Source organism: Heterocephalus glaber, unplaced genomic scaffold, assembly GCF_053883595.1.
Source record: "Heterocephalus glaber isolate CG9 unplaced genomic scaffold, H.glaber_assembly_v1.0 deba00001610, whole genome shotgun sequence".
Taxonomy (NCBI): domain Eukaryota; kingdom Metazoa; phylum Chordata; class Mammalia; order Rodentia; family Bathyergidae; genus Heterocephalus; species Heterocephalus glaber.
The window spans coordinates 36,312,442-36,331,285 of NW_028258381.1; the positions used below are offsets into that span (position 1 = coordinate 36,312,442).

Genomic DNA, 18,844 nt, shown 5'->3' on the forward strand with positions numbered 1-18,844 from the left:
AAAAATTAAAAAAAACTTCAATAGGTCTGCCTATTACTGGATTTATCCCTTAAAATTTCTCAAGTTCTTTTCTTTGTCACAAAGATTCAGATGTTAAAGATAACAGAGCTTTTTAAAAACCGACATGGTCACAGTCACAAGCCATGTATCAGCACGCTCAGCCTTCTCTCTTTGACCTAATAGAATCTACAGTGGGAAGTGAGTCCTGCCTTGCTTCAGCAACCCCTCTCTAAACACCTTTCCTCCCAGAGGTCTACTGGTCACCACGCCAGTGAGTCTTCAGTGGCTCTTGTTAGTGGGTTCCTAGGCTCACACTATGCTGATATAGTAGTTCTGTGTCTCGCTCCTGTGTTGAGGAGCTCTTCCACCTACTTCACCACCTCCTAGGAGAAGACGAGGAAGAAATAAAGCCACAAGCCTCATGGGAGCTTTGGCTTGGAGATGGCAGCCAAGGTGCTCTAGAAACCTAAACGTGTCCCTAGGGTTGCAGGGTCATCTCTGACCTGTCTGGTGTCTGTCATTGGCAAGAGGGAGTAAAGAGGATGAGAAGAGCCTCTTCCTGGTGCTCCCTGGGCTGTACCCACACAGTGATGCAAGGGAGTGGTCTCTGTCCTTATACTGCATAGCTGTGTGGAGACCCACCAGCACCCTGCTAGCTGGCCCCGGGAGGTGAGGGGTTGGCATTCTGACACATGGGTGACCTGGTACAGCCACACAGGGCCCAGTGGGCATTGGGCAACAAGCAGTGGGAGCGAGGGCCAGTCTGGCCAGCAGGGTGCCACGTCAGGCTGGCCCCTCCTCACTGCAGCTCTCCTCACCGACCTCACGGCCACCATGGCACCACCTGCCCATTTTGTGTGTCCTTTTTCAGCACTGGGGCAGGCATCTGTCCCTCTTTTCCTCCCAACTGCCTTCAACCCGAGGATGCCTGTTCTAAAGCCACCTCCAGCCAAGCCAGGAGGCACATGCCCACTGTGTCCCTACCTCCCTCCACCTGGCTGACTAGACTTTTCTTCAAGGTACTGGCACACACTTTGCCTTCCCAACTCATTCTTCTAACTATTTCCTGTCAAAGTCACACTGGATTCTAAGTATCTCCTAATGTAGTTTTCAATGCTTACATTTTTAATTAATTAATTTTGCTACTTTGAACCACTGCCGCCACAACAGGGGACTTCTTCCCGTGGTGTCATGGCATGTGGAGGTTCTGGGTGGGGAGTGGGCCTGGGCTTTTCCAGAGCTCTGGGTAAAGACGGCCTCTTGCTGCCCTCCTGTCCCTCCTCAGGTCGAAGGGCAAACTCTCTGATGTGTCCCCTCGGAGCCTCCAGGGAGGACTCTCACATGAGGCTCAGGAAATACCACTGAGTTTTTAACGGAGCTAGAGTGAGGCTTAACACAGTTAGCAAAGAGAATCGTTTGATGAGAATAAGGAAAATGGATGAAGACTTCCTGTGGGAAGCAGTGGGGGCTGGATCTTCACGTTGGACTTCTGATATGAGTCACACCTTCCCCTCACCCTGTGTGGACTCACGTCGGAGTTTGTTCTAAGGGCTCTTCCTAACAGCCTTGCTCAGTCTAGAATGAACAACTCCTCCATGTGTCAAGTCCATGCTGTGACATCTGTCAAGGGTGGGAGGGGGTATCTGACCCCTTCCTTGTCAGACCACCTTGCCAATGTGAACTGGGCAGAAGGCTGATCCCTGTTACAGTCTTTGCAGAGTGTTGCTGCGCCCTTGCAATTGCATTTGTACCAATGAAAGTTGCAGAGATGCTGAAACTGGCTAAAGTTCCCCTGTAAACCCTAGAAGATGAGGGAACAGGCTTGTCATCAGCATACTGCAGCACAGACTACTTGGTGTTGCCCAAAGATACTTGTTGTTTGCTCCCTGGCCATCAGCAGTATCCTGTGACCAAGCCTAAAGGAGAAGAGCAGGGTGAGCAGGACATTTCTTTACAGGTTTTCAGAGGGACATATGCCCCTTTGCTCTTTCTCTTTCCTCTGGGAACAGATGGTGACTAATCCCATGGTACAGCAAAGTCTAGGTCATTGAGTCACTTCCTGGAAGAGGTCCACTCACCCATCAGGACACCCACCTCAGGCTGCACTGAAGGTTGAGAAATCAACTTCTATTTGGGGATCCATCTGTTACTGCAGCAAATCACTGAACATACTATCCATATTGATTTCTGAAGAGGAGAGCCTGGACACATTACAGGTTAAAGATTCCCCATCGGATCTTTCTGTGTGCCTCCTTTTCATCACTGATAGCAAAATTATCCCTAACTTAAAAAGTCGTAATGAGTCCAGCCTGTTAGAATTCATCACCAACTTCAAACAAATGGCTTGTGCCCCAGTGGCGTTTCACCTGAACTTCTCCTGAGGCTGGTCTAGCAAGAGCTATGTGGTAGGCACACCTGGCCTAGCCAGTGGGCAGGAGCGCACCACACAGACACAAATGGGACATGCCGACACGATGTCACCGGCTTGCAATGTGGGGACTCAGGTTTAGCATGCCCCACCTCCAGTGAGAAGCAGGCTGTCTTCGGGACCAGCCCTGGCCTCCTCTCACCTGACTCTCGTGTGCGGCCGCGCACTACCTCGCTCCAGGGCCCAGCTCCGATGGCATTGAAGGCTTGCATCTGCAGCTCATACTCCGTCCACTCTTCCAGCTCCTCGATGGTGAGCTCCCTCTCCAGCCGGTTGTTGACAACTTGGGCCAGTGCAGCAAATGGGAGGTCTAAGCGCCAGTACTTCACCCGGTAACCCACGGACTCTGGGTTCCCATTGTACTGGGAATCGGGCAGGGGCTGGCAATGAATGACAGTCTGTGAAGAGCTGATACCTCAACACGGTCGCCTTTCTAGGTCTTAAAGGACAGGTGTGTCTTACAGAGCCATTCCACCAAAAGCATTTTCTTGGAAGATATCCTTAGACCCTTATTCTATTTTTCTTTCAAATTTTTCTTCTGCTAATTAAATGAAACCCTGTTAGTCATGGGCTGGACATAATTTCTTTTAATACATTTTGCCTTAATTTTGTGGAAAATTCTCTGATTAAACACCAGGCTGGCTCTCTTAGAAATACTATCAAGTATTGGTTCTGTGTTGACAGAGCTTAAAGACATATAGGTCTGTGTTCCTTTCTGAAGAGCAGCCCCCACCCCAAGAAGAGAGGGAGGAATGCTGGTAATTAACGTGATATCCTGGGCTGCTCTAGATCCTACACTAAAATTGCAATGTGTAATTGCAATGTGTAATTGCAATGTGTTTGGATGAAGAAAAGACACGACTAAGGAATAGCTAAGCTCTGAATTTCCTGGCAAGCCATAGCCTCTACAGGACACGGCCCCGCAGCCCTCTTCCAGATCCTAACTTACCACCCAGCGCAGACGCAGGCTGGTCTCACTGGCTGTCCGCACAGTGATGCTGGTGGGAGCCACATCGGGTGGGGCCTGCAGGGTCTGGATGACACGGGACGACTGGCTGAAGGGGCTGGAACCAACGATGTTTACTTGCCGCATTCGAAATCTAGGGGAGAAGCCACTGACAAGAGTCACCCCAAAGCAAAAGGCAATAACATACAATACTTCACCCAGGACCACTTCTCAGAGAAGGGCTTGGGCAGGTGTTTACCTATATCACAAAGGCCATAGATCAAGGACACACTCTTCCTACCTGGTTTCATTTAAAATGCAAATCATTTGGCCAGCCCTTTTTCTGAACCACTTTCAAAGCAGGGTAAATGTTTTCAACTCAACAAGATTAAATTCCCAAGTGACCCATAACTGGATAGGGCAGATGGCCAGACACCCACGTCATTGGCTGCTATTGGCTGGTCCTAGTATAAGAAGTGGCTTAGGGATTAAGGTTCAAGTGCTATTCAACAGAACTAAGTGTTACAATGCTGTTACTAAAGGACAGTTTGAAAATCCAGAGCCCTTTTAGTGACCCAAGGCATCCCACATCCACTCTCTGTTGGTTCCAGAGGCAGAGCAATGGCCAGAATCCTCCCTAGGACCCCCGACTTCCAGCAAATCAGATCTCTCTGTTTCTATATCTACAAGGGGAGGTGGGGATGGGTGTTTTTCAAGGTGTGCATTCATGCTTTTACTGTTTTGTCTCTGTTCTATTTATATCTATAATTATTTGAATTGAATTTATATACAATAAAAATCCCAAGTGCTGAAACTCATACTTATTACAGAGGTTCCTTAAGTTTATAGGAATTTAACATAGGGACAGTGATCTCTAATCACAGTTTCCGATCTTTGGAATAATTTTTTACTTTTGGATAATTTCACATGGCAAGTCTTGAATCCCAGCAGCTCATTTTAAGCTAGTGTTTTTCTCTAAAAATGAGTGTAATATGTCTGATTCATCTGCTCTTAAGCTTAGAAAAGATGTTAAAATGAATACATGCTGAAACGTGCCTCTTATTGGTTTTTTTTAAACTCTAGCTTTGATATTGTACTGAGAAAATGTGCTTCACCTTTTACTCCCTGAATTAGTAATTCTTATTCTTTCATTCCCTGATCTCATGAAATGTATCCATCCTGGCAGAACAATGACATTATCAAACTCAACATCTGGTGATAACTGGAAATTTCATCTCTTTCAGTGTTCTTACGGGAAGTTATAACATCACTAACAGCTCATGATCACTTTACCCTTTGTTAAGGCCAAGGATTTACTGCTTGGATAAGTTTCAGGATCAAGAAGCAAAAGGTTAAATGGCATGTTAAGTGCTTGATTGGTGAAACTAGCAATGCCTGGGTCCAGGCAGAGGGAGGCAGAAGGATATTCCTAGGACATCTGCCTTGTTTGCACACAGCATGTTAATGGCCCCAAGACGTTGGACAGCTCAGTAAAGAAAAGCGCCACATCTCCACAGCCTGCTTGGCTCTGAATACAACCGAGAGCCCTTTCTATAGGATACTCTGCAGTCTAGTGCTGGTGGAAATAACATGATCAAACTCAACTGTGTGTCCTGCCTGCTCCTTAAGGTTTTGGTTTACTCTTGATTGCTACTTGGGAACTTCTAATTTACACGCACAACTGGGTTTGTTCTGGCCAACAGAAGCCACCTGCTCAGGATGCTCTCACCTGTAGTGGGTGTAGGGCGTGAGGTTTGGGATTTCCAGAGTCTGGGCATCGGGCTCGTCCTCCTCCTCGTAGAGGCAGACCCATTCCTCCTCGTCACCGATGGCACCAACCTGTGGAGAAGGAGCCTGAGGCTGGCTGGACACACTTCGGGGACTGAGGCTGCCCCGGTGCACCCTCTGGGGCGTGGTGGTGGGCTGGGTCCTGCACAGACCCTTCTGTGCCTTGGAGATACAGGCTCTTGGTCTTCTCACCACCAGTCTGGGGGGGCGTGGTTTAGTGCAAAGCTCAGTCAAGACTGGGCCAAACAAGGGCGGGACCTGAGAGTGTCTCTGGGGCTCACAGACCACTGGCTTGTCCTTCCTCCCACTTGACAGGTAAGGACTTAGAGAGGCACAGAGAGATTCCGCTGGATCCCACATGGGACAGTGACAAAGCCATGGGCACAGGCACATTGACTTGGGATCTGCTTCCACCACAGGGGCTTCTTCTCTCCCCACATCTGCCCCATATACTCTCCCCCAAGTTCAACTGCAGGACTCCCTGCTGGCTGTGGATAAGGAAGGTCTCATACAGAGAAGGACAAAGCTTTCTGCAGAGCTGACCTGAGAAGAGCAATCTGTTCTCTCCCCGTCTGCCATAGAAGGCCCCTGGGGTGGCCTCTGTGCACCCCAAGCAACTACCTCTCCCAAACCTCAGGACTTGCCAAATGTCTTTTGGTGGTTTTGTTCCTTTCATTCCCTTCTGTGACCACCATGCCCTGTCCACCTGCCCAAAAGACATTTCCACTTCCGGTGGCCCCTGACCCCAGCCTCACCTCTCTCTCTGCCTTGTGGTTTCCTGTTACTGAGACCTGCCTGACGTGGCTTCTCCTGCTCACGCCTATACGGCCGTACCCCTGGTTCCACTTTGCTGATGCCACCCGGTGTGTCCCAGCCAGAGAGCACAAGGGAGACACCATGGCCTCAGGCCAGCCAGAAGGCCCTGAGCATTCCTCTACTCAGATGATATCCCCGCAGCAGGAACACTCCAGGCTGAGAGAGGCTGCATGGTACTGGGGGACCCAGGGGACAGAGTATATGGGGCCAAACAAACTGAGGTCAAGCTAGGATCAGCCAGGGCTCTTGCATTTGACCCTTTATAAGTGACTTCAATGACAGAACAGGAGTCAAGCTCATTCAGTCTGCAGGCAGCCAAGTCATGGTGGGAGGCCTGAGAAATCAGGAGGACCTTGGCAAACTGCAGAGCTGGAGAGGGGATAGTAGGCGGCTGCTTCCTGAAGAATGAAGAAAGCAAAGTGGGAAGCTCTAAATACTTTAAACTAAAACCAGGAAAGTAGCTGATGGCTCGTCAATGAACTAGATCATAACTCAATGAACTAGAATCCCATAGAACCTTGCTTTTCCACATCTAGTACAAACCCAGAACTAAAAACAGGGTCATGAGCAAACTCCTGTACACCAAGGTCCATAGCCAAAAGGTGGATGCAGTCAAATGTCCACTGGTTACAGACACACATAGTCTACACAACGGGCCACAGAGAAGAACAGCTCGTGGACACAGGCCATCACGTGGATGGACCTCAAAACATTCTGCTGAGTGAAAGAAGCCAGAGCCGGAAGTCTACGTGTGTGCCATACAATTCCCTTTATGAGATATCCAGAAGGTCCCTTCCATAGAGACAGGATGCAGAGCCATGGCTGCCAGGGGCTGGGGAGAGGGAAGGGTGCGGAGCAGCTATCAGGTATTGGACTTCTTTTAGGGTGACAACAATGTTTTAGAACTGGTTAGAGGTAGTGGATATCCTAACTTGTGAACTGTACTCTTTAAAATGGTGGATTGTGGGCCAGGGATCTAGCTCAGCAGTTCCACTGCCTGCCCTGCAAGTACAGGGACCCAAGTTCGATCCCCGGTACAAAAAGAAAAAAAAAAAAGGTGGATTTTATATTATGTGAATTTCACCTCAGTTAAAAAATACCCATTAAAATAAAATGTGAGATGCTGGCCAAAAACAGCAGAGAAAGATCTGGAGGTCAGAGTAGGTAGGAAGCAGCTGCAGATTCTCAAGAAGTAAGGCAGCTGAACTGGACCTCGGGGTGAAGGTGCTGCACAGTCTGAGCAGCTGGAGGCAGAGGGGAGAGCACCCTCGTGCTGCTGCCAGCCTGTTCTCAGCACCGCACTCACATCCTGGTCTCTGGGGCCCACTAGTGTGCTTTTTATTTCCTAGCTTCTCTGTACTTGCGTAAGGGGGAAGCGGATGCCAGGCAAGTTTAATTTATGCCTCAAGCCTCTAAGGTCTGACTGTGGATGCTTGTTTACCTCTGCAAAGCAACTTCTTTTCTTGGCCTCTTCTCACCCTCTGGCCCACCTTTCTGACTTCTCCCCTGGAGGAAGGCTGGGGTCCTGGGTGTCGGGGCTCTGGAGGGTGCTCCTGGCCCATTGCCCTGGCTGCTATGCCTGGTGTGTTCACTTCAGTCTGTCTGTCTGCCTCCCTGGCCCTGGACACACTCACAGGGGTCAGGCTTCCCAGACCCTGTGTATATTGTGGCACCATGTGACCGGGTGTGCTCTTGGCCCCCTGAGCTGCTGCAGGGTCAGCGCTGGTCAAAGCACTGGCTCTGGCTTCATGGTGTTTCTCCTATGTGAGCGAGGGGAGCAGAAGGGGACTGGCAAGACTGAGATGCCCTCCATGGGAACAAGGGAGGTGCCCTAGGGCTCTGGGTACACAGGAGAGTAGAGAAGAACGCCTGGCAGGATGTCAGCAAAGATCCAGGGAAGTGCCTGCTATGCTGCTGGGCTGAGGGGCAATGAGGCCTTGAATCCCCATCCTTTTTGGATGACAGTCTTCTGAGGCCGCACTGTCACTATCCCATCATGGGTCCCTAACCTGCCACTGGGGAATGAATGTCTAGTACCTGCATCCTTCTATTTTGCTGCGTATGTTCCACAATTCAGACCTAGATCCAAAGCAATTAGGATAACAGAGAAGGGCAGCAGCTTGGCCCAAGGTCAGACATCCCTGTCCTTCCCATCCTGCTGGCCTCCCTTCTGTAAGACATCAGTCTGAATGGGGCCAGGTTCCTGGGCAGCTCAGGTGGGTCCACCTGGCTCTGGCTGGCCCTGCCTGCTGCTTCCTCGGCAATCCTGGTAGGTCCTCATTTGAAGGCATCACATGGTCACAAACACCTGTCCCCTTGCCTCTTCCACCTTTCTTGAGGTACCAGCAGGCATCTTTGAGAAGTCTCTGTGAACAGTAGCCCCTTTTCCCTCACTCTGCCTATAGCTACCAGGATGTGATACCCTGATCCGTGTTATCAGGCCATTTTCTACCCACTTCCATACAGTGGTGACAATACCCATCAAAGCAGGCATTTAAACTGCGATGCATACCCGTACAATGTGTGTGATCAGTGAGGGAGGACAGTATGAGTCAATGCAGAATCAGTGGAAGAAAGAACACCCAAAATACGGGAAAGTTAGAAATAAAACTGGTTACAAAAGTGATACAACTGTGACCTCTGGCTTAACAATTTTCAATTTTCAAAAGCTAGCTTCTAACATCACAGACTCTGGGCTAATCAAACAGTAAGCCACATACAGTTATATTTCTTTCTTTCTTTTTTTTTGAGACAGTGTTTCACTATGAAGGCCATGCTTGCCTTCAACTCACCATGCAACTCAGGCTGGCTTCCAGCTCTAGTAATCTTCCTGCCTCAGCCTCCTGAGTGCTGGGATCAGAGGTCTGCACTACCATGCCTGGCCACAGCTATATTTTTTAAGGTAGAAACCCCACAGTAACCTTTTCAAACAAGGTTTGACTCCAACAGCCAGCAAACTCTGGCCCACGGGCCAAATCTATCCAACTTCTTTCTTTGTGGTTGTTAATAAAGTTTTACTGGAACACAGGTATGCCCACTGAGCTGCAATAGTTGCAATGAGACCATCTGCTTGGAAAGCCAAAAGGACTTTAGAGAAAACACCAGAGTCTGCCTAAGTGTGACTGCTAGGGGCGCAAGGCGAGCTACTGTGTCAACCCTCTCTACCCTGCAGGCTTTTACTGCTGCGTCAGTTGGAGGAGCGGCAAGGTCCTACTTATTACAGTACCTCTGGGACCTCCCCCAAGGTTCAACCTAGACTTAGTGTGCTCAGCCCTGTTTAACACATGAACAAATGCACAAGAGAACATGTGAGCGACTCAGAAATCGGTATTAAAAATGGGTTGCTTGGCATGCAGTTCCACAACCAAGTTATTACCAAAAATTAACTGCTTCTAGGCCTCTGGGGAAGAAACCTACATTCCTATAATAGAAGATTTACATCTTTATGTAAGGAGGCCACATTCTCTAATCCTTACTGGTCTCCTCTGCATCACTGGTTAGACTTCAAGACCATCATCATGGAGTATTCCGGAAGTAAATGTCTGTCTGCTCACTAACAATGTGCTGGACACAGAGAGACAGAACTCTTTAAAGATAAAACAAATTGAAGCTCCCCTGGGGAGGCTGGGATTTTGAAAGGCTCTCCCTGCCTTCTTCTTTTAAAGCTAACAAACAGCATTTTACTTATTACAAAAGCAGAAATGCCACACATTTCAAATGCCACTCAGCAGGGGGCAAGTCCTTCAACCCCATCAAGGAGCACGTGGTCCCTCTACTAAGCCACAGGAGACCTGCCACCCTACTGTGTCCCCACAGGAGGACCAATAGCTCTGCTGCTTCCTCCCAGGTCTAGCCTATATTTGGTACCTGGCTGGGCCCCTTCAGACATATGCATTCATTTAATAACTAAGGGTCCCAGATCTCTCTTCTATCAGACTTGACTTGCATGCACTGGGAAACCTTGGCTCAGCTCTGCCTCTGGGAAGTCTCAGGGGACCTGGTGGCCTGGGAAGGATCTTGTATGCTCCTACCACAAGGCTCTGTGGCTGCTCATCACCCCAGAGGCCAGAAGTTTGATGGCTACATAGAGGACAATCATTAACTTCAGGGAAGGGTACCTCTGCAGATGGAGGGAGAAAACAGCTGCCGCTGCTGAGGAGGAGGGATGGAGGGAGGAAGGAAGCAGCTCTCTAGGGAAAGGAGAGACACCCCTGCATACTGTCCATGGAAACGTGAAAACCACTGTATCCTGCTCAGTCAGAACCCTGCCACTGGCAGGATCCTGCACAGGCAGAAACGTCCACAGAGAGGTAGAACTTCTCCTTCAAAGTGGCACCGCCTGTGCCATAGCCAGCTGGAGTTTCCCCATGCTGGAGGGTGCAGGGAGGGTGTATAGCGTGGGACAGAGGGACAGATGGTTCTGTACCCTTCTGGCAAGAACACAGCGCAGCCAGGAAGGGGTCCAAGGCCCGCAGGCCAGTTCCAGGGCTAATGAATTCAGGGGCTTCTCCCTGACCCACCCGTCGTAGCCGGTGAGTAGGTTGCCTGCTTTGAGAAGCAGCCCAAACTGGATTCCTCCTCCTCTTCCCTGCCACCTGCTATCTTTCCAGGTTGTTTCGTTGTTTTTACTTGAAGAAATCAGACAGTTTCTTCAATTAAATGACAATGACAATACAACATACAGGGATCTACGGGACAAAACGAAAGCTGTCTTACGAGGGAAATTCATAGCAGTGAATACTCACATTAGGAAAACAGAGCCAGCCCAATTAAACAACCTGATACTGAACCTCAAGCTTCTAGAAAAAGAAGACCAGGACAACCCAAAGCTCATACAAGGGAGGAAATTATAAAGATCTGAGCAGAAATCAATGCAATGGAGACTAAGAACAACACAGAAAATCAATGAAGCCTAGAGCTGGTTCTTTGAAAGAATCAACAAAATTGACAAACCCTTAGCCAACCTGATCAGAAAAAGGAAAGAAAAGCCCCAAATCCATGCGATTAGGAATGAAAAGGGTGAAATGACAACAGACCCAGCAGAAATCCAGAGGATCATCAATACCTACTATGAGAACCTATATGCCAATAAGATGGACAACACAGAAGAAATGGACAGATTCCTAGATATGTATGAATTGCCAAAGTTGAATGAAAAAGACTTAAAAATTCTGAACAACCCAATATCATTCAATGAAATTGAAAACATAATTAAAAACTTACCAACTAAGAAAATCCCAGGTCCTGATGTTTTCACTGCTGAATTCTACAAGACATTTAGAGAGGAACTACTACCATTACTGTTTAAACTCTTCAATGAAATGAATAGGGAAGCAATACTCCCAAATTCATTCCTGGAAGCAGGCATCACCTTGATCCCCAAAGCAGAGAAAGACCCAATCGAAAAAGAGAATTATAGGCCAATCTCACTTATGAACATAGATGCAAAAATCCTTAATAAGATACTGGCAAATAGAATGCAGAAGATCATGAAGAAGATCATACACCCTGACCAACTGGGATTCATCTCAGGGATGCAGGGATGGTTCAATATACGCAAATCAATCAGTGTAATACACTATATATCAATAGAGCCAAGGACAAAAACCATATGGTCATCTCAACAGATGCAGAAAAAGCATTTGATAAAATCCAACACCTTTATGTTAAAAACCCTACAAAAAATTGGAATAGACAGTCTCTACCTCAATCTGATAAAAGCCATCTACAAAAAACCAACAGCCAATATCATACTAAATGGTCAAAAACTGAAATCCTTCACACTCAAATCAGGAACAAGACAAGGTTGTCCACTATCACCACTCCTGTTCAATATAGTTCTGGAAACATTAGCCATGGCAATTAGACAAGAGAAAGAAATAAAAGGAATAAAAATAGGAAATGAAGAAATCAAATTGTCATTATTTACAGGTGGCATTATACTCTATATAGAAGACCCCAAGAACTCCACCAAAAGTCTTCTAGACTTAATAACCAAATTCAGTCAAGTAGCTGGTTACAAGGTCAACACACAAAAATCAATAGCTTTCCTCTACACCAATGACAGACTCACTGAGAAAGAAATAGGGCAAATAATTCCTTTCACAATAGGATCCAAAAAACTGAAATACCTAGGAATCAACCTAACAAAAGAAATCAAAGACCTCTTCTCTGAAAACTATGGCACTCTGAAAAGAGAGATTGAAGATGATATCAGAAAATGGAAAGACATCCCCCGCTCCTGGGTAGGAAGAATCAACATAGTGAAAATGGCCATAGTTCCAAAACTGCTATATAGATTCAATGCAATCCTAATTGAAATCCCAGTGGCATACTTCATGGACCTTGAGAAAATAATCCAGAAATTCATTTGGAACAAGAAGTGACCTAGAATAGCAAAAGCAATTCTAGGTAACAGAGACATGGCAGGGGGTATTACAACCCCCAACTTGAAACTATACTACAAAACTACTGTGATAAAAACAGCATGGTACTGGCAAAGAAACAGACCGGAGGACCAGTGGAACAGATTAGAAGATGAAGAAACAACTCCAGACACACTCACCCACCTCATCTTTGACAAATCAGCCAAACACCTTCACTGGAGGAAAGATAGCCTCTTTAATAAATGCTGCTGGGAAAACTGGGTTTCAACTTGCCGAAGATTAAAACTAGACCTATATCTCTCACCGTGCACTAAACTAAAATTGAAATGGATTAAAGATCGAAATATTAAAACAGAAACACTGAACTGGTTGGAACAGAGGTTAGGTAGAATTCTTGAAGACACTGGTGTAGGAAAAGATTTTATGAACAAAACCTCAGTTGCCTGTGAACTAGCACAAACAATCAACAATGGGATCTACTAAAAAGCTTCTGCACAGCAAGAGAAACTACCAACAGAGTGAAGAGACATCCCACAATGTGGGAAATAATCTTCACCTGCTGTTCCTCAGACAAAGGTCTACTATCTCGAATCTATAAAGAACTTAAAAAAATCAGAACTCCCAAATTTAAAGACCCAATCCAAAAGAGGGCAACTGAAATGAACAGACATTTCTCAAAGAAGTAGAAATAGCAAACAAACATATGAAAAATGCTCAACATCACTGGTCATTGGAGAGATGCAAATGAACACAATGCTGAGATTCTACCTCATCCCAGAAAGAATGGCTATTAAGAAATCAACCAATAACAAATGCTGGCGGGGCTCTGGGAAAAAAGGAACCCTGCTCCACTGCTGGTGGGAGTGTTGACTGGTGCAACCACTGTGGAAATCAGTATGGAGATACCTCAAACAACTAGGACTGGAAGTCCCATTTGACCCAGCTATTCCCCTGCTGGGGATCTTCTCCAAAGAATTAAAAGAATCATACCACAGTGATATATGTGCACCCATGTTCATAGCAGCAAAGTTTATAATAGTTAAAACTTGGAAGCAGCCCAAATGCCCATGAAATGGAGACTGGATAAAGAAATTTTTTAATAAAATGGAGTACTACTCAGCCATAAAAAATTAAAAATCAGAGACATTTATAGCTAAGTGGATGCAAATTGAGGTGATACTCTTAAGTGAAATAAATAGGACACACATGTGTAAATACCAAATAGTTTCTGTTGTGTAAGAAACTGAAAGTGTAAATAAGGACTAGAAGGTTTAATAGATAATGTGAAATAGGAAGAAAAGGGGCAAAGGGGAAGGGGAAGTGGGAGGGGTAGGGGAAAGGAAAGAAGGGAAAGGAATTAATAGGAGAAAATGGAAAAATGTAAACAGTCTTCATAAATAGGGAGGCACGGAGGGGTTGAAGGAGGGCAGGGGAAGGGGGAAAAATAAGAACCAAGAGAGACTATGTAAAGGTGCAAATTTCCTGTGATGAATGTCATTGTACTGTACACCTAAAACGTACCAATGAAATAAAATTTTAAAAAAAGATCAACTAGACCAAAAAAAAACTTCTCTGTCTTTAGACACAGAAATGTGCAATGGCTCCTCGATTTGCTACCATGTTCTTTCCATTGTAATCTCTGCCCTTGGACTCCTCCGCTCCCTCAGGTTCTCCTTTGCTGACCCCAACACCCTCACATGACATTGTCTTTGGCCTCCTTCTCTCAACGTGATGACCGTTTCCCTGTGCCTATGCATGTCCCTCCACAAAGGAAACTGCAAGGCTCCTTCTAGCAAGAGACCCCAGATCAGAGTCCTGGCCTCTTGTGTGGACTAAATGGTGGTGTAGCTAGCTCGGTGATTTAACATGGGAATGTGATTGTCCTCACTACCGTAGGACAAACTGAAGGGTCAGAGCCACCCTGGCTGCTGCTGTCATCACAGGCTCTGGTGTCCCTCATAGCTACCAGCTCGGAGGACTCCTCCCTTGCCATCCACCTACACAGGACAGCTTAGTGTCCCGAAGATGAGTCTTAGAATGTCCTGGGTTTATGTTCACAGCCAGAATGTGTGATGGGCCAAGGATCCCTGTCTGTGTAGACATCTCTGAGTCTCTTCCTCTAACACAGTCTGCTTCTCGGCTCCCACGGTCCAGCAGCACTGTCCTGGCCCAGGCTGCCCAAGGTCCACCCCACTGAACCCTGGCTGTGTCTCAATCAGCTCAGGCTGCCATAAGAAACCCCACTGACAGCAGGAGCTCTAGCCCGAGACGGGATGCCGTGCTGGGCAGGTTTTGCTGAGAGTCCTCTCTGCAGTGCACATGGCTGTATTCTTTCTAGCCACACATGGTGGAGGAAGGGTGGGAGCTCCCTGGGTCCTTTCTGTAAGGATACTCATCTCATTTGTGAGGCTCCACTTTTGAGACTGTATCACCTCCCAAGGTCCCACACCTAATGCCATCCCCATGGGCCTGGCTTCTGCACCAGAATTTAGGGAACACAAACATTTAGTCTATAATACCTGCCCTTGGGAAATCTAGTCACCATTTTCCAAATGCATCCCCCATGAAATGGCCTCCCTTCCCCACAGTGGCTCCCTCACGTGTCCAGTGCTTCCCTAGAGCCCAACCTAGCAGGAAGCTTCTCCCAGCAGATGCCACCGTGTACCCCTGGACTGCCCTCCTCTGGAAACTGGCAGGGTACTCAAGGTGGGGCCCTTGGTGCCGAGCCTAAACTGCCTTTCAATGCTATGTGTCTTGTGATCTGTTGACAGAACAAGAATAAAATCCTCACTTTAAAATAAGAGAGGCCTTCAGTTTTCTCCCATTGGTCTCTGTTTAGAAAGTCCCCTCCCGTGAAAATGCCATTTATTCTCAGGGAGCAACTTTGTGGCACCTTCCCTGATTGCCCTCTCTCTCAGCAACAATTCCTCATGAGTCTCCTTGGTAACAATCATTAGACCCCACCTCAATCCTCCTTCTCATATCCCACCTCACAAAAGTTGTGCGTTCCTAGAGGAAAGAACTATGTAGAGGATTTTTACCTCATACTCTAGTATATAGCATGTCACCCCAAACAATAAAGACTATCAAACAGTCAGTGCTTAATAAATACTTGCTGGATGAATGGATGAATGAATGAAACAAATATAAAACCTAAATGACCAGAAAAATGAAACATCTAGGCACATCTAAAAATCTAACAAAAGAATTAGGATGAAAGGATTAGAGCTCACAGCAGTCCTCAAAAAAGAACAGGAAAATGTTACTCTCATAAAATTTAATTTGGTTTGACAGTTGTGATTTATGTATGCATTGACCTCTGTTTCTTAGAAATGACATTTGTAGTAATGCTTCCCTCGTTCCTACTTGAGTTGTCACTTACGCTGCAGTATTTTCCTCTCCTGCATAGTTTTAAGAGTCCCCTAATAGGACCTAAAAGGATCTGATAGACTAATGAACAGAAAGGCCACTTTAAATCATTCATCCTGTACATATTTCCTATGCTGGTTGAGGAATATGAGAGAAAAAGTCATTGTAAGGGTGTTATTATGGACAATCAAGCAAACAATAAACATTTTGAAATATCCGAGTATGTATTTCATTGTCACCTGTCACAATAGTACCTAAATGCTTAGGCAGAGACATTATACCAGAACAAAAGATGAAGCCTGTCTTGGCAAATTTACCCAGATGACCGCATTATTATTGAAGGACCCATTAGAGCCGATGACAGCTTTCCTATGCACTCACGACAGACTACTCAAAAATAATGTCACTCTTTTTCTTCCTGTTATGAAAAAGGAATTCAACTATGGTCAAGGTTTATTACAATGGCAACGCTGACAGATGCTTATCAAAAGGGCACTAACAGCCCTAACATCCGTCCATAGCGAGGAGAGAGATCTGATTGGTGGGAGACAGCCCCAACTGCAGATCCTGGAGCAAGAAGACAGAAGCGCTTGGCCTATGAACCCCAAGGGAGATGTGACTCACGGAGTCACTTTCTACCTTTAGAGGGCCCTGGGGAGCCAGGAGGACAGCTGAGGAACCAAAGAATGTGCTTGGAAAGGCAGGGATGTTTCCATCCCCAGGTGGTGTCTACGTAGCGACCCATTCTCCTGTTCCATAGGTGTTTCCTGGTACTTCCCTTACGCCCACAAGCCCCGCTCTCTGTGGTGAGGCCTGGGCAGGTAGGCCCTGTTCTCACCAAGCTGATGTCCTGGGAGGACAAACAGTAATGACATAGCAAATAAATACAGGATGTTTCTGTGACAAAATGAGCCATGGGAGAGCCCCTCGGCCCCACTGGGGTGAGCTCCTCACACACAGCCAGGCCAGGGTGGCTGCACTGCCACCTCTGCTGTGGGGGTGGGGTGGGGTGGAGGCGGGACAGGCAAGCCCCTCTGAAGCGATGCCCCTCAGTGAGGGCCAGGGGAAGCCTGGGAGCCCAGGCAAGCCTCCTTGCCTTCCTGAAGTTATTTTCTACCAGGAAAAGGAAATAGGACAGCTGACTTCACATATTTCAAGTGGTAGGATTTCGTGGCTTCCTTGGCACGTCACAGGCACTATCTCGACTCTGGGTATTTGAGCTCAGGCTGCTTCCTGCCCCAGGCCTGGGGGCTCATCCTGGGCTACAGATCTTGCACTCTTGGGAAGCTAGCCCACCTTGCTTCTCTACTAACAGTGATGGCCATGCCTCCTGTTTCCCCTCTCCCATCTCCCCTCTGAGATCCTGTATGGAGCTGACCTGGTATGGGCTTTGGGCCCAGACACCAGCCTGAACCTGCCTTGGTGGTAGCTTGATCTTCCAGGTGCTTTCTAGGGCTCAGCCTCTGTTGGCTGCCCAGGCTCTCCTCCAGACACACCCTGTCCTCTGAGGCCAAACATTTGCCTTGGGTTTATTATTTTTATTACTATGAATTTCCCTTTAGTAAGTGCCGGGCATGTGGCAGTCCTAGGCTCTTACTTTAAGTGCATCCTTAGTCTCCCAATGATGTGATGGAGAAACTGAGGCTTGGTGTTTCCCTACTCATCCCAGCATGGCTGACTCCCTGGTCCCTGTTACTCACCCCCATTGACAATCAGCTCTGAAGACACTCCAACCCCATACATAACAACCATTTGCCTGAAGAATGCACCCTTCATAAAGTACCCACTGTGCTTTAACAGTTGTTGTCCTATCCCCCCACCCTGGGGCTTGTCCGTGGCTATGCAGATCCAAGCTGGACCAGCTAGTTCCATCCTACAAACAGCCAAGCCCAGATAAGATGAGACAGTGAGGGACAGAAGGAAAAGCCTCCCATCCAAGGAACCATGAGCATTTCAGAGCATTGACAATGCTCGATTTGCTACTTTTAACTCTTCTACTGGCTTCTTGACTTATTAGGGGGTTAGTCCTGATACACTCATTCTAAGTTGAAAATAACTTGAGTGGAAAGCACATTTAATACACTTGACCTCTCATACGTCACACTTAGACTCGTCTGCCTTCACCATGCTCGGAACACTTCCATTAGCCTCCAGCTGGGCAGAGCCATCTAACAGAAGGTCTGCTTTATAATAAGGTGCCAACCCTCATGTACACACACAGATGGGCATTTGTAGACAATGACACAATCTCAAAAAAGCAATGGCAATATGGTATCCTGAAGAGAATGGCTTTCCCACCATCATGAAGCCAAAGAATCAGAAGTTGAGCGACCCTAAGCTGGGGTTTGTGACTATATTCACAGGGTGTAGACTCTACAGCAACATCCTAAGACAGCTTATCTATTTTGCACCTTTGGAGGGAAAGTCTTCATGTATGAGCTCCCTCTGAGGCAGGGCTTCTGCCATGAGGCCTTGGCTTCTGGTTTCTTCTGTGGCTCTCTTTCCCCTTCCATGAAAGCAGGCTCTTTGCTTGTTTCTAGGACCTCGGTCTGGCCGAGGCTTGGAGCCCAGCAAGTGCTCAGCCTGTGGAGGCTACACACAGGCGTGGGATAGAAGCGAGTCCAACTAGAGGGAGCAGAGGCTTTGAGTGCCAACCTGGGGCTCTTGGGAAGCACATTTGGCTGTGGCCCCTGGCAGCACAGGCAGACAGGATGCTCTGGGTCATCTGGGCATCAGCTTCTCACAGAAGACACAGGCACTGTCATCTGCTGAGATGACGTTTTCCTAGATTCACCGAGTGGAAACTGATTGCAAGAGGCTTTAGATAAAGGACATGCTGGGGAAATGGAAAGCCCCACACATCCTGCCAGACATCCTTGCAGGTGAGAGCAGTAACAAACAGCAAAATGGCACAGCGCCTGCAGACTTCCATCCATCAGGTGCTTGGCCTTGCACACGCGTGGAGACAGATAGTTACCCTGTGCCCCGACTTCACCCAGGAATGCGTCACCCCACAGGGGATTGCCGCCAACATGCCAGGCCACCCTATCATCTGTAAGTATGCTGCCTGGGGATGCCTGGGCATGCAGCGCTCCAGCCCCACTGCTCCTT

General features: G+C 47.4%; 1 protein-coding gene across 1 annotated transcript in view; it reads right to left on the reverse strand.

Moving 5' to 3' along the window:
- Positions 1 to 18,844, reverse strand: part of Sdk1 (sidekick cell adhesion molecule 1) — an 827,695-nt gene that overhangs the window by 115,581 nt on the left and 693,270 nt on the right. The window contains 3 exon segments of the mRNA XM_087195944.1: positions 2,571 to 2,808; positions 3,378 to 3,528; positions 5,104 to 5,213. Of these exon segments, the coding sequence (XP_087052070.1) occupies positions 2,571 to 2,808; positions 3,378 to 3,528; positions 5,104 to 5,213 (499 nt within the window).